We start from the raw sequence: 15,388 nt of genomic DNA, 5'->3' as shown, positions 1-15,388 counted from the left end.
GGGGGGGGGCGGGCTGGAAGGTCTTTAGAACATGTGCCGGACATTGTTGCAGAGGCCGCGGCGCGCGCGGAGGGGAGCTCTTTCTCTCGGCATTGTGCGGGGAGCAGGTGCGGTCCGCATTACCATACAGCTGAGCGCACAAAGAGCCACTGATTCAGCCTCGCACAATAACAGACTGCCTTAATGACAGCCACGCGAACGACACACACCAAACTCACTTTTTACCAAGCGGAGGGAGGCCGAGGGGGGAATACCCAGGAGAGAGGGGCTGGACACCCAGGAAAGGTGGCGGTGGCCGAGAATCGCTCCGGGAAGGACGTGTGCGCGCGCGCGTGTGTATGTGCGCGCGCGCGTGTGCGGGGCGGGGGTGCGGGCACTAGTTTGAGGCGTCAGGATCTCCCAGCTTGGGGGGGGGGGGGGGAAGGCGCATAGCGCTACCCAGACCCCGCCCCCACCAGCGGCCTCCCGCTGGCGCGGGGACTCCGGGGTCCCCGGGGGCGCCGCGCTCGCCTCAGCCCTGCTTTCGGAGGACTCCCAGACGCAGCGTCGCCGTCCTCGGCCGGGTGGCTCGTCGATGTCAGACCTTCCCAAACTTCCCGAAACTCACGGCCGCCCGCCCGCTGCGCGCGCCCGCCCCTTTCCGACCACGCTCGCGGCCCCCGCGCCCCCAGACCCCGAGGCCCGGCCCGCGCGGGGAGACGGCACGCAGACGCCGCGTCGGCCGGGCGAGTGTCCCAGGCCGCGTCCGGCGGCCCCAGGCGGGCGGCCCTCGGCGGGGCCGGAGGCTCGGCACCGCCCCCGCGCGTCCCCGCGTGTCCCCGCGGGGCTCCGCGAGCCTGCGGCCGGCGGCAGAGCCGAGGGGCCGCGGCCAGGGCCCCCGCCTCGCGAGCGCAGGGGATTCTCGCGGCGAACATTTTGCAGGAATGTAAATGAGCGCGTTTTGTGTGGTGCGGAGGAAGGCGGGGGGCGGGGGCGGGGGCAGGGGAGGGCCGGGGGCGGGGAGGTGTGGGGGCGGGGAGGAGGTTGCACATTTTACAGCTCACTGACCATTTGGCGATCCATTGAGAGGAGGGTTTGGAAAAGTGGCTCCTTTGTGACAGCTCTCGCCAGATTGGGGGGCTGCTCATTTGCATCTCATTAGCCATGCGGGCGGCCGGCGGGATATAAGGGCGGCCGGCGCCGGCGAGCGCAGACCTCGGCGCGCACCCGCGGAGAGCGGCCGGGCCGAGCGCGCACCGGACGCGCAGCCGTGGCGCGGCGTCTCCGCTCGCCACCCGCCGCCCTGTGCCGGGACCCCGTGCTGTTTATGTGGATGGCACCGGCTGGGTCCTTCGGGGAGACGCGTGTCTGCGCGGGGGCGCGGGACACACGAGTCCGGGACGCTCCCGGCACGCACGCCGCCGCCGAGTGACACGGGCCCGAGCCGCAGGGCGCGCCGCGCACACTCGCCGCCGCCGGGGTCCCTGCGCGCGCTCCGCGGGGCCCGGGATTATCGCCTCGCCGGTGGGATTTCCAGACCTCGGCTCTCTAATCGGACTCGGAGGAAGCTCTTTGGGAATTAAGCTGAAAATCTGGACGCTTCCTCCCCTCCCCCCCCCTTTTTTTTTCCTGGGAAGAAGCTTGAGACAAAACCAGGAAGCCAACGACCCCTACCTACTGGTGGACTGGAAGAAAGGAGGAAAACCGAAAGTTGCGGCTCCATCAGCAGTCTCGGAGCCAGCCCTTTGCTCGTGCACCCCCAGAGCGCCGTCACCCGCGCAGGGCGGATCTGGACGACCGCAGCCCCCGAAAGAGGAGACACGGGCTCCGGAAGAAAGGAGCCCTGATCACCCCGGCCCGCGGCGGAGCGGCGGCGCTTCTCTGTCCACGCTCCTGGGGGCCACGGCCACCCCCGGGCACCCCCCGCAGTTCTAGGGCCCGAAGGCGGGGGCGCAGGGGAGCTCCAGCGCGTCCAGCGGTGCACCATGGGCCGCCGGTGCGCCCTGGCCCTCGCCGTGGTGTCGGCCCTGCTGTGCCAGGTAAGTTGTCGGCTGGGGTCTCCAGGGCCCCGCTGTCAGGGCGGGTGTCGATGGGGCACCCGGGAGCCGCGAGGCGTCAGGCAGGGCACCGGGGGCGCAGGGGGGTGGCGAGCCGGGCCGGCGGAGCCCGCGGTGAACCCGAAAGCTAGCCTCGGAGCGCAGGGCCCCGCGCCCTCAGCCCCGCCCCCCGCCCCCCCCCCCTCCCCCAGGTCTGGACCTCCGGGGTGTTCGAGCTGAAGCTTCAGGAGTTCGTCAACAAGAAGGGGCTGCTGGGAAACCGCAACTGCTGCCGCGGGGGCGCGGGGCCGCCGCCGTGCGCCTGCAGGACCTTCTTCCGCGTGTGCCTCAAGCACTATCAGGCCAGCGTGTCTCCTGAGCCACCCTGTACCTACGGCAGCGCCGTCACTCCGGTGCTGGGCGTGGACTCCTTCAGCCTGCCCGACGGCGCGGGCGCCGACCCCGCCTTTAGCAACCCCATCCGCTTCCCCTTCGGCTTTACCTGGCCGGTGAGCGCTGCACCTGCGGGGCGGGGCGGGGAGGGGCGGGGAGGGGGCCTCGACGGGTCAGCCCCGCGCCAGGCACGCTGGGGGCGCGCACCGGCGGGGTGCCGGGGAGGGGAGGCGGGCGAAGGCGCGGTCCTCAGGGTGGCGGCGGAAGGGGCCAGGCCCGGAGCATCGCCTCCACGCCCCGAGTGACCCTTCAGGCGGCAGAGTGACAGCCGGGCTACCGCGGGGCCGAGAGGCGGAGGGTCTGGGAGGTTTCGGAACCGGCCTCTGCCCGTAGCTCCCCGGTCCAGCGAGCGCCTTCTGGGGGACAGTTCTCTCGTTGCCCTGTCCCTGGGCAGGTTGAACTGCCTTCGCAGCATGACAGCCCCTGGCCCCACCCGGTGACTGATGACAATCCCTGCAGCCCCGCCTGCTCGCAGCCTTTTTTTTTTTTTTTTTTTTTTTTTAACGTGATATCCTGTACTAACAGGCTGAAAAAACACGTCAGGAAACCAGTCTTTAAAAAGTTCTTCCATTTCCTTGAGGAAAGTGAAAACAGGCAAGAGATGTCCGGAGACCCTGCTCTGGGCACACAGATCTGCACCGCACCCCAGGCGGTTCCGGACTTGGGTGACCCTAGAGCGTCCCTTTGGGTTTTGGTTTTTAACATTTCTAGTTTATCTTCTGTCTCCTCCCCCTTTCTCCCAGGGCACCTTTTCGCTGATCATTGAAGCCCTTCACACAGATTCTCCTGATGACCTCACAACAGGTAAAAACAAATAAAAAAACTCCAAAACCAAGTCAACAGCTTGCCCAGTCAGTACGCACTTGACCTCTTGTCTCCACCAGAAATCAGCTTCTGTGCTTACATTCTGCAAACTCCTGCAGGAGGCTCTGGGTGGAGGGCCTGTGGCCTCCTCCCCTGCATCACACGTCAGTTCTACCTCCCCCAGTGCCCCAAGCCTCTGGGTTCTTGGTCAGAACCAACGGGAGCACCGTCTTCCCACAGAAAACCCAGAAAGACTCATCAGCCGCCTGGCCACGCAGAGGCACCTGACTGTGGGCGAGGAGTGGTCTCAGGACCTGCACAGCAGCGGCCGAACAGACCTCAAGTATTCCTACCGCTTTGTGTGTGATGAGCACTACTACGGGGACGGCTGCTCCGTCTTCTGTCGCCCCCGAGACGACGCTTTCGGCCACTTCACCTGCGGGGAGAGGGGGGAAAAAGTCTGCGATCCTGGCTGGAAAGGCCAGTACTGCACTGAACGTGAGTTCCTGCTTCCCTCCTTGGTCTACTTCCAGGCCGGAGCTCCCAGGGAGTGGGGGGGTAGTATTCTGTGAGCCAGTGGGGTCCTCACATGTCAGCACTGGAGTGATGCCCTGGTGGGGAAACTGAGGCCAGAGAGCTGGAGAAACTCGCCGAGACCTCACAGCTAGCCAGCAGCGGGGTTGGGGTCAACTCAGAAGTTTTAACTTCCGCTATGGGAAGCTGCCTTTCTTAATCAGGGAGGATTTTGGAGACAGGGCCAGGGGTCAGGAAGTGAGCCGGAGGGAGAGGAGGAAGGAAGGGAGGAACAGAGAGGAGAGTTTGTATGTGGAGGCGCACGCTCCAAACCAGTTCTCTTTGCCAGGACAGCGTCTCGTTGGAAAAATGCTTCGCTTTCTTTCTAGAGTTGGTGTGCTTGGCCTTTTCGCAGACTGAGCGTATTTGCAAATACTCTGTGTGACGCACGTGTGTTGTTAATGACATAGTCCCTCGTGGGGTCTGTGGACAGGAGACCGTGTGTGTCAGCTGAGGCCTGGGTAGGCAAGAGCCACAGGGGAAGGGGCCCGCCTGCCAGAGCGCACACTGCGCTCACAAAACACCTTGCCTGGGGAAGAAATACCTTCACCAAAAGGCGACGGGCCCTGCCTGCCCCATGATTCTGGTGGAGAGCGGGAGGCCTGCGAGGCTTCCGCTGGCTCCTGGGCCTGCTTCAGGTTGGCAGGCCTCTCTTCAGCTTGCGGAGGCCTCACTGCCAGTCTGCACACCCTGGGATTGGGTTTCCCTCTAGTTAGGAGTTGGGTGGGCCCCGGAACTCCCCAGAAACCCTGGTGACTTTTCCTTCTCCTGCCCTGGAGCAGGCGAACCTCCCTCCTTGTCCTTAGGCCCGGAACCTCTTGCCAGGGAGGTCTCTCCGTTCTGATTCGTGCCTGGGGGTGAGGGTAGGTCATTGTTTTGAGCTGTGCCCGGGCCTGAGCAGGCTCTGTTGTCTTACAAACTTGGAGCAGCTCGTCGAGGAGTTTCATAACCCTGTGAAGGAAGCCAGCTCCACATCAGCCCCCACCCCCGCGGGGACCTCTGGCCTGCCTGCTGCCTTCCGTCCGCTCCCCTCCCTCCTCTTCTTCGCTGCGGGGGAGCCGTAAACTTAAACTTTTTTCTTCTTATTCAAACACTGGAGCCTCTCCCCGCCCCCAGCTAGCGCGTGCCATCGATTAGATCTCTCTGGGCAAAGGCGGCGGGAGCGCACGCCAGCTCCCATTGGCGGAAAGGGCTCGCGCGCACACGCGTGTCTGTGTGTGTGTGTGTGTGTGTGTGTGTGTATGTGTGTGTACACACACGCCGGGGGTGTGTGTGCGGGTGGGGGCGGGGGGCGGGGGAGGCGGTATTGTCGCACTGGGGCAGCTGCTGGGAGAGCAGAGACAATAGAGCAGCTGTCTTGCCCTGGTACTCTGCATACCAGCTGTCCACCCTTATCGACACACACACTTTCTGGGTATTAAGAGGTGGAGCTTTGTGCATAGAATTGGGAAGTGGGGGAGGAGGAGGGGGAAGGACTTCTGACCCTCTCAGAAGAAAAGGGGATGGGGTGGGGGTGGGGGTTTCCGCGCTCTTTTGTCCTGGAGCCGCTTGTGTTAAGAAGAATGCTCATCCCAGGGCGGAGTGAAGTCCACAGTTACCAGGCAGGACCGTGGATACTCCACAGATGGAGATTAACTCCGCTGGGTCTGCCAACTGAGCTGAGCAAGTTTTGTCCCAACCGCATTGTGGCAGCAGCCCCCGGTTGTGTTGGGGAGGATCTTGGGGTGGGGCTTGACCCCGTGTCTTCTCTTTGCTTGTAGCAATCTGCTTGCCAGGATGCGACGAGCTGCATGGGTTTTGTGACAAGCCAGGGGAGTGCAAGTAAGTTTGCAAAAGGGGTTTTTCCCTTCTCTGCTTCTCCTTGTACCTGGTGTATTTGTAAAGTAGCTCTGGGTGATCGTTTGAAAACTTCAGGTAAGAGTAGCTGGCTGTCGGGGTTGGAGCCGTTATTCTCGTGTTTCTACTTAGTAAACATACAGAAACACGTAGAGTCACGGGTTGTCAGTCATGGAAGCCCCTCAGTGGTTATGGGAACGTACGGATAGCTGTCTGCAAGGAATTGACATCGAAGATGGGTTTAGTTCAGGGATTCCCAAACTTTTTGGCATCCTAGGACCACCTAGGGAGCCCCTAAAAATGCTGTCCCAGCGAGCCTCACTCCCAGACATCAGACCCTCTGAGGCACTGGCGTGTGTGCAGGCTCCCGAGGAGACTCTGGTGTTCTGCCTCGTTTGAGAGCCAGACGTGTTGGTGTCGCTGGAAGGTGGTTTCTCGTGGGTCGGGCGTGTGTGTGACCGTGAGCCCGGTGGTGCCGGCGCCCGCCTGACACGTGCTCTCTTCCTAGGTGCAGAGTGGGCTGGCAGAGCCGGTACTGTGACCAGTGCATCCGGTACCCAGGCTGCCTCCACGGCACCTGCCAGCAGCCCTGGCAGTGCAACTGCCAGGAGGGCTGGGGTGGCCTCTTCTGCAACCAGGGTGAGCCCCCAGCCCCATCCAGCAGCCCTGGGCTTCCCTGGCTTCGTCACGGGGAAGGTGTGGTCTCCCTGAGTCTGACCCTGGGCTTCTCTCTCCTCCTTCTCCCGCCTCTGCCCCTCGCAGACCTGAACTACTGCACACACCACAAGCCCTGCAGGAACGGGGCCACCTGCACTAACACGGGCCAGGGAAGTTACACCTGCTCTTGCCGGCCGGGGTACTCAGGGGCCAACTGTGAGACGGAGATCGACGAGTGTGGCGCCAGCCCCTGCAGGAATGGAGGCAGCTGCATGGTGAGTCCAGCCCCAGCAGGATTTCCTGCTGAACGGGGGCGCTGGTTTGATACGCATCACGCGGGTCTCTTGGAGCGACCCTGTGACAGCGCTCTATCTTCTCTGCGACGCAGGATCTTGAGAATGGCTACTCTTGCACGTGCCCACCCGGCTTCTACGGCAGAATCTGTGAGCTGAGTGCCATGGCGTGTGCCGACGGCCCCTGCTTCAACGGGGGACGGTGCTCAGACAACCCCGAAGGGGGGTACACCTGCCGCTGCCCCGTGGGCTTCTCCGGCTTTAACTGCGAGAAGAAGGTGGATTCCTGCAGCTCTTCACCCTGTTCTCATGGTAGGACGGCAGCCCCAGCCGCTCTGAGACTTTGTCAGGTGGTCAGCACTGATGAGAATACAGTTAGAGGGCACACGCGTTTCGCGTCCAACCAAACACGTCACTTTGCAAGCTACCCCGAGGTTACGGAGCCCTTTCAACTGAACAGAAACGCTTCACAGAAGTGTTATCCCCGAGCCTGGAAATGCTCAAGGAGCAAGAAAGGCAGGCAGGAGTGTGGATTCTCACGTCCTACAGGGGGAGCCTGAGGCAGAGAGGTGGGATGACTTCTCAAGGTCATATCGCACCACAGGTGTCTGAGTCGGGGCCATGATTCAGTAGATTGCGCTCCAATGGCAGCGCAGCGACTGTTTTTGGAGGGAAGCCCGGCTCAGCTCTGTCACCCAAACATAACCGTCTGGTGTGTCTGTGCAGAAGTGTGGTCTGTTGACGGGCCCCCTGCTCCCCTGTGAGTGGGTAGAGGAGCGAAGCTGGGGCCAGACATGCCAGGCCTTCTGTGAGCTTCGCCATTAGCCACGATGATTGACAGAGAGGAAATCCCTGTCCTTCTGCTGTCCACGTGCCGTACAGAGGGCGTGGCGGTCCTGTGGGCTCAGGCTCTGCCTCCTGTTTGTTTCTACCCACTGAACCAACAGAAAGGTTGGCTGCTTTATTTTAGAGGCAGAATAGCAGGAGGTTTAACAGATTGGCTCTCGAAGGACAGGGACCTCTTCCACTCCCTCCTTTCTTCCTCTTCCTTTCTGTTGTCAACCCTGCTCTTTTCACTGACTGTGGAACTGCAGGCAAGCACATCAGCCTCATTAAGCCTCAGTTTCCTCATCTGCAAACCGGATGTCGTGAAAGTGAATGCAACGCTGTAGCCAAAGCGCCGTGTACTGCCCCGGTGGGAGCAGAGCTGCTGGGAGGGTTAGCTGCGGGGGTGCCCAGTCAGCGTCCGGCTTCTGCTCAGGGCATGATCTCAAGGCCCGTGAGTTTGAGCCCCGCGCCGCGCTCTGTGCTGGGAGCTCAGAACCTGGAGCCCGCTTCGGATTCTGTGTCTCCCTCTTTCTCTCTGCCCCTCCCCCGCGCGCGCGCGCGTTCTCTCTCTCTCTCTCTCTCTCTCTTTAAATTTAAATAAACTTGGGGCGCCTGGAGGGCTCAGTCAGTTGAGCGTCCGACTTCGGCTCAGGTCATGATCTCACAGTTCACGAGTTCAAGCCCCGTGTCCGGCTCTGTGCTGGCAGCTCAGAGCCTGGAGCCTGCTTCCGATTCGGATTCTGTGTCTCCCTCTCTCTCTTTCTGCCCCTCCCCCGCTTGCACTCTGTCTCTTTCAAAAATAAACAAACGCTAAAAAAATACTTCAAGAAAAGAGGTATTAGCTGTATTGTTTGCAGTTTACTGAGCTAGAGCTGGACCAGACCCCTCCCCTGGTGTTTGTGTCTAGGCCACGGCTGCCTCGTCTGTCTCGCATCCCTGGTGTACCTTGCAGGACTGACACGTAGCAAGGCTTCAGGATATGTCCTGTGTTTCAGGTGCACAGTGCGTGGACCTTGGTGATGCTTACCTGTGCCGCTGCCAGGCTGGCTTCTCCGGGAGGCGCTGCGAAGACAACGTGGATGATTGTGCCTCCTCCCCGTGCGCCAACGGGGGCACCTGCCGGGACGGTGTGAACGAGTACTCCTGCACCTGTCCCCCGGGTTACACGGGCAGGAACTGCAGTGCCCCTGTCAGCAGGTGTGAGCACGCGCCCTGCCACAACGGGGCCACCTGCCACGAGAGGGACCGGCGTTACCTGTGTGAGTGCGCCCGGGGCTACGGGGGCCCCAACTGCCAGTTCTTGCTGCCTGAGCCGCCCCCGGGCCCGGCGGTGGTGGTGGACCTCACCGAGAAGTACGTGGAGGGCCAGGCCGGGCCCTTCCCCTGGGTGGCCGTCTGTGCCGGCGTGGTGCTTGTCCTCATGCTGCTGCTGGGCTGTGCCGCCGCCGTGGTCTGCGTGCGGCTCAGGCTGCAGAAGGACCGGCCCCCTGCCGAGCCCTGCCGTGGGGAGGCGGAGACGATGAACAACCTGGCCAACTGCCAGCGCGAGAAGGACATCTGTGTCAGCGTCATCGGGGCCACGCAGATCAAGAACACCAACAAGAAGGTTGACTTCCACGGGGACCACGGGGCTGATAAGAACGGTCTCAAGGCCCGCTACCCTGCCGTGGATTATAACCTAGTGCAGGACCTCAAGGGCGACGCCGCGGCCGCCGTCAGGGACCCCCATGGCAAGCGTGACGCCAAGGGCCAGCCCCAGGGCTCTGCAGGGGAGGAGAAGAGCACCCCGACGCTCAGGGGGTGCGTGCTGCGGGCCGGGAGGGGACACGCGGGAAGGCCAGCCTGGGAGGGCGCCCCGACGCGAGGGGGTGCTGCACTCTGCAGTCAAACGCTCTACCCCTGAGCTTTACCCCCGAAGGGGGTGCTGCACTCTGGGCCGGCGCTGGTCAGTTTTTCCTGTTCTCACGTGTTTCTTGTGGTTCTTTCATTTTCCCCTCAGGGGAGAAGCACCTGAAAGAAAAAGACCAGACTCCGTGTATTCTACTTCAAAAGACACAAAGTACCAGTCGGTGTACGTCATATCGGAGGAGAAAGACGAGTGCGTCATAGCGACCGAGGTCAGTGCGCAGCCCGGGCCTGGTCTCGGGGCGGGAGCAGGGGCGGGGGGAGAAGTCAGAGGGTGCCGACCTCTGTCTGGAACTAACTTCCCATCCTGTCCTGTGGGCCCACCAGGTGTGAAATGGAAGTGATACGGCAAAGTTCCCGTTTCTCTTAAAATAAATAAAATTCCAAGGATATATGCCCCAGTGGATGCTGCTTGAAAGAGGAAAGGGAGACCCACGGACTGCTGCTGAGGAACCGATCCGGACCCAGCCGGCTCTCCCTTCCGAGGCCAGCTGGGGACGCGGCGTGGCTGCAGCTCGGCGGCGGCCAAGGGGCCTGTTGCACTGCCTTCTAGGACGTTCCCATTGCACTATGGACAGTTGGCTTTTAAAAAATATATATTTAAATGAATGGACTTAATTACTACGTGAGAAGCATGCACTGCCTGAAGTGTATATTTTGGGTTCTCATGAGCCGGTCTTTTCTTGAATTAGAATCACAAACACTGCCTTTATCGTCCTTTTTGATACTAAAATGTGTTTTTTCTAGGTGGAAAAAAAATGTGTGTTATTTTTTTGGACTTGTAAAAATATTTTTCATGATATCTGTAAAGCTTGAGTATTTTGTGATGTTCATTTTTTATAATTTAAATCTTTGGTAAATATGTACAAAGGCACTTCGGGTCTATGTGACTATATTTTTTTGTATATAAATGTATTTATGGAATATTGTGCAAATGTTATTTGAGTTTTTTACTGTTTTGTTAATGAAGAAAATCCTTTTTAAAATATTTTTCCAAAATAAATATTATGAACGACGACTAGAGGTGTGCTTCCTCACCACGCCCTGTGCTCGCTCCCTCTAGACAGAAACGGCTTCTGATTGTCGATTTTCAATGTCTTTGCCTGGTTTCAGTGGCTTCTGTCTGCCTCAGAGAAGCCTGCACAGTTATCACCAGGGCGTCTCCGGGAGGGGCTGAGGAAGGCTGGCCAGCTCCTGAGCAGCCCCTGGGCTCGCCGGGGGTATCACAGGCACATGCAACTCCGCATCGTGCTGACGGGTCCGAGGACCCTCAGAGCTGGCCACCTTTCTGAGCCTTGTTATTCAAGGGCTGGAACAGAGCCTCATTTGGGATCAAATACCCGTGAGACACTTTTGTATTGCCATGGCAAAGGCTTTTTGTCTTAGGATAATACTATTCATCCATTTGTTTATGGGTTATTTCCAGTCAATTCGAGAGAGTTCGTTGCCTTCTCACTCAACAGTTGTGGGGGGACAGAGAGCGGTAAGATAAAAATGTTTTTTATTGAGCGCTGACTACCGGCCCCGGGGAAACCGCTGTGCCTGGCTGGGCTGGTTACTCCTGGTGCTGGCATCACTCCTTTTACAGGAGAGGAAGCTGAGGTTTGGGGAGGTGAAGCTTCTCGCTCAGGGTCAGTCAGTGGCAGAGTTAATGTTCAAATCTGGCAGTCGGGCTCCGTACCCCAGTTTATTTGTTAATATATGTAATAATTTATTCAATAATTGTCGGACACTCAGCTTCTCATTGACAGCAGGACCTGGGGATTTAATAGGCCTCATCACCGGTGTGGTTTGGTGGCTCCAGAGCGTCAGTGTCCTTTGTCAGCTAAGATGACAAGCCCATGTTGGGACAGGTGGCTTATTTCTGGGGTCAGAGGGGAGCAGGGAGAGGAACGGAACTTACTGGTCTAATCACCCAAAGGGAAAACATCAGTGAGCTATTCTTGGTCCAGTGACCATGATAAGTTTATCCCACTGGCACTTGCTGTACAGGTGGAAATTGTGGGGTCTTCCGGGGAGGAGGGGAGGACAGCATGTGTGCTAACCAGTCAGCACGTCCGTCCTTACGTGTACAGATGAGCGAGACCCCCCAAAACAACACCAGGTGGGCTCGACGACACACACAAATCCTGGGGCACCCCTCTGTGGATGCTTCTGTATCGGACACAACCCAGTCTGTCCCGACCCTTTGGGTCGCCTGGGTTGTTATTTTGGAATAGCCCCTTCCAGGCGAGGGCTCCGGTGGAGGAATTTCTCCATGGAAAGGAGTTAGTGGCAGGGCCAGGGTGTGAGTGGGGCAGATTCGGGGCTCTGAACCAGCTCCGTCCTTGCCCTGTGCCCCAGGCTCACTGGAAAGGGTTAGCAGCATATTCTAGCATCACCGAAGGAGCTGCCAGTGTTGCCCTCAGGAGTCAGGATCCAGTGTAAGAGCTGGTGGCCGTGCACCCGTTCACACTTGCCAGCCTGGAGCAGTGTTAGTGGCTCCCTCACGCTTTCAGAAGTGGCCTGGTGTGGGTAATAAATTGGAGAGCTCATCTATTGTCAAAAGTACGGAGTTCGCTGGGATGCTTGTGAAGCCCACTCCATAAAAGGACCTCAAAGTACTCAAAGGTAACCTCATTTTCACCTCCTCAGCCTTGTAAAGTCAGGAAATCCCTCCATCTTTCCTCTGAGGCAAGTCACCTGCCTGAGGAACAAATCAGACTTAAAACTTGAGGTTTTGGAGCTCCCAGGGCTCTGTTGGACTCCCTGAGTCCCTTCTGAGAATAATGTTTTAATTTGACATTTACAGACGGCCTCTCAGCTTTCAGGGTTTATGTCACCTGCAGCAGGAAATCAGGTGGGCAGATCCAAAAGAGCCAGATAAAAACAGGGGCCTTTGTAGACCTGCCGTGACTCACCTGCCAGGCAGTGGCCAGTGCCACCACTTCCAGCCACATTCTCCCAGTGCCCTGCCGGGGTAGGAAGGAGCGATAGGGCACTTAGAACAGCGAGAGTGGCGGGTCCCTCCAGCAGGAGCCGCGCTGAGCCGGGCTTCCTGGTCCTGAGAGGAACCCGGAGTGTGGCTTGTGGCCACGCGGTAAGAAAGGCTCGCACAACACCCAGCCGGGGTCTCCTGTTAGGGCCTCTACCGTCCAGCCTCCCTGGCACTCCAGTGAGACCAGTGAGTGAGGTGAGGCACACGTGCTTCTCCTGAGGTGTCTTCCTTTGTCTGGACGTAATTTGAGACTTAAGAACAGTGCAAAGAACCCTCAGGACTTCAGTGTTGCTGAGTCTGCATTTCTGCAATCAGGGTGCACACTCCCTTCTTGTTCGTGGCAGGACAGACTCGCAAGCCACCTGGGACGCAGCAGGTCGTGGTCTGTCGCTGTTGCAGATTTAGGCAGTGTCCCTGTGTCCTCAGGTGCACCGCCTTTCAGGCTCAGCAGGTGCCCCAGGCCCGCGGCTGCTTCCTCTGCCCGGGCTCTGCCTCTTCCCCGTGAGCCCTGGGCCACTTCGGTGGGGAACGGCAGTGACCACAATTCTAATTGCGTGCGCTGGGAAGCTCGAAGCAACGAGTAGTTGCCAAGTTGCAGACAGGGACACCTGTGTGAAAGCCTGCAGCCTGTGTGAAAGTTGCAGACAGGGCCACCTGTGTGAGAGCGGCTCCGGGACCGTTCACTTGGGGCCCCATGACTCGCTTCGCACTGTTGATTCAGACAGGCCAACACCACCACTCACCAGGTATTTCTGCAAAGAACATTGAACACGAATCTGATCAGACCCCTCGATCTAGTTAGCAATTTACAGGAATACTGGGATAGAAGGACACAGTCAGGACACCCCTGGGCGTAAGAAGAACGGGAGGGGATGGAAGGGGTTGGAAGAAACTTGGTTAAAAACATTCAGAGCCAGCTGTGCATTTTAATGATATTTAAGTGTACTCGTCGGGGTTTTTTGATGTGAGAGGTTATTACTGTTAAATAAAAAAGAGCCCTCATCTTTTAGAGGAAAAACTCTAAAATATTTATAGATGAGACAGTATTACCTCTGACGCTTGGGATTTGCCTCAAAATGACCCGAGATGGGGCACGGAGTGCGGGCGGCACGCGGGTGGAACAAGAAGGGCCACTCGTGGAAGCCGGATGCAGGCACCTGGTGGGGTTGACTCTGCCATTCTCCCCTCCTCCGTACGTTTGAAACCTCCCACGAGCAGATGCAAGAAGGTGAGTTATACGGTGAATAGACACACGCACACACACGTGGTGTAGTTGACGGATGTGCGTGCAAGTCCGTGTCTATGAGACGATGCATCTCAAACGCAGTGGACTTTAGGGAGGTTTTCCCCGTTTGCGTGTTCAGATGAAACCAAGCAAACCAAATGGGCTGAGACACAAATTGATTTGCTTGGGAGCTTTGGTGCCACAGTCCCGGGTCCGGGCCCAGGCTCCGCCTGTCGGCCCGTTGCTCACCACGCCGGTGAGAGGTAGATCCTGAGGGTCTCCGTGGGGCAGCACCATATGGACCACACTCCCCACGGGCTACCAGGGGCTTCCCAAAGCACAGCTCTGAGTGTGTCACGCCTGGTTAAACCCAGCGAAGGCATCCACTGCTCCAGCATGAAGTTCCAAGTTCTTTTTTCTTTTTCATTTTTATATTTTGAGAGAGACAGAGAGAGAGAGAGAGAGAGAGAGAGAGAGAGAGAGAATGCAAGCAGGGAGGGGCAGAGAGGGAGAGAGAGCATCTTAAGCAGGCTCCACATGTAGCACGGAGCCTGACTGGGTGCCAGCTGTCACTACCATGAGATCATGACCTGAGCCAAAGTCAAGAACAGGGCGCTTCAACGACTGAGTCACCCAGGTGCTGCGAGGGTCTAACTTCCTGACCTGGTTTGTCCTTTGTGTGACCTGTATCCCACCTGTCACTTCAGCTCCAGCCGTGCTGGCTGCTGCCTCACGCCCTCCACCCTCCCTCCTGCCCAGGCCTCAGATGTAATTTTCCATCTGTTGGATGCTCTGCTGTCTAGCCAGCTCCTCCTCAAAATGCCAGCTTCCAGGGAACCCTCTCCTGACGCCCCAGACGAGGTGCCTGTACCTGTCACCCCGGTCTCATGGTAGCTTGCCTGAGCCACCCAGAGGGCAGGGCCAGTCGGCACGACTTCTGCCGGCTTTGTGTTCCTCCAATCAGGAGGAAAGGGAGGCTAGAGAGCCTTTGGGCTGTTGCCAATGCCAACACAGGAAGGGGCCCCTGGTTTATACGGTCCTGACCCGGCAGGCTCACGGGGTGCCAGGCAGTGGCGGAATGGGGAGGAACAGAGAGAAATAAAATGTTCAAGGAGAGTTCAATCAACAGATTTTGGGTGACCTGCCCAGCAGCTCCCTTTCAGCAGCCCAGAAGAGATTCCTGTAGGTGGGGACTCTCCAAGCAAATGTTGAGATCGGAGCTGGCAGCCTGGAGTGTGCTGAGGTCCTGCGGCCCCCTCCCTCCCTGGGCACAGGGTGAGTGGCGTCCTCGCACTGCTCGGTGACGCTGGTGAGCAGGCTGCTGTGGAGGACTGAGCCCTCTCTCCTGACGCTTCCCGCTTCCTGCAGCGAGTACAGCTGCTGCCTCTTACTGCCTGTGAGGACGAGGACGCGTGGCAGAGCAGGAGGTATGGGGGGGGGGGTTGTTTCGGACTCCGAAGCCACTGACTGAGGGAGCCCAGCCTCAGTGGAGCAGCCACGGCAAGTTTGCCGAATGAAGCATTTGGACTAGCACACGTCCTTTCCCTGCGATGTTCCAAGCCTCTCTTAGTTTCGAGGGGGTGCCCGGAGGCCCCCTGGCAGACTGGTAAGTACTTTATTTTTTTGTTTTTTTCACATATATATATGTTTAATGTTTATTTATTTTTAAGAGACAGAGAGAGACAGAGTGTGAGTAGAGAAGGGGCAACGAGAGAGAGAGAGAGGAGACAGAATCGGAAGCAGGCTCCAGGCTCTGAGCTGTCAGCACAGAGCCCGACGCGGGACTGGAACTCATGAACCGTGAGGTCATGATCTGAGCTGA

General features: G+C 58.8%; 1 protein-coding gene across 1 annotated transcript; it reads left to right on the top strand.

The window, feature by feature from the left end:
• The first annotated feature begins 1,024 nt into the window (after positions 1–1,024).
• Positions 1,025–10,372, top strand: DLL1 (delta like canonical Notch ligand 1). Its single transcript, XM_042940335.1, has 11 exons — positions 1,025–2,018; positions 2,228–2,524; positions 3,212–3,272; positions 3,513–3,770; positions 5,606–5,666; positions 6,190–6,320; positions 6,444–6,613; positions 6,727–6,943; positions 8,455–9,259; positions 9,459–9,576; positions 9,692–10,372. Exons 1-11 carry the CDS (start codon positions 1,965–1,967, stop codon positions 9,695–9,697), a joined length of 2,178 nt encoding a protein of 725 aa, XP_042796269.1. The 5' UTR covers positions 1,025–1,964; the 3' UTR covers positions 9,698–10,372.
• The last annotated feature ends 5,016 nt before the right edge of the window (positions 10,373–15,388 follow it).

This window comes from Panthera leo, chromosome B2 (genome assembly GCF_018350215.1).
Source record: "Panthera leo isolate Ple1 chromosome B2, P.leo_Ple1_pat1.1, whole genome shotgun sequence".
Classification (NCBI taxonomy): Eukaryota; Metazoa; Chordata; class Mammalia; order Carnivora; family Felidae; genus Panthera; species Panthera leo.
The sequence above is the reverse complement of the archived record's forward strand: the minus strand, read 5'-3'. Positions and strand labels throughout refer to the sequence as shown.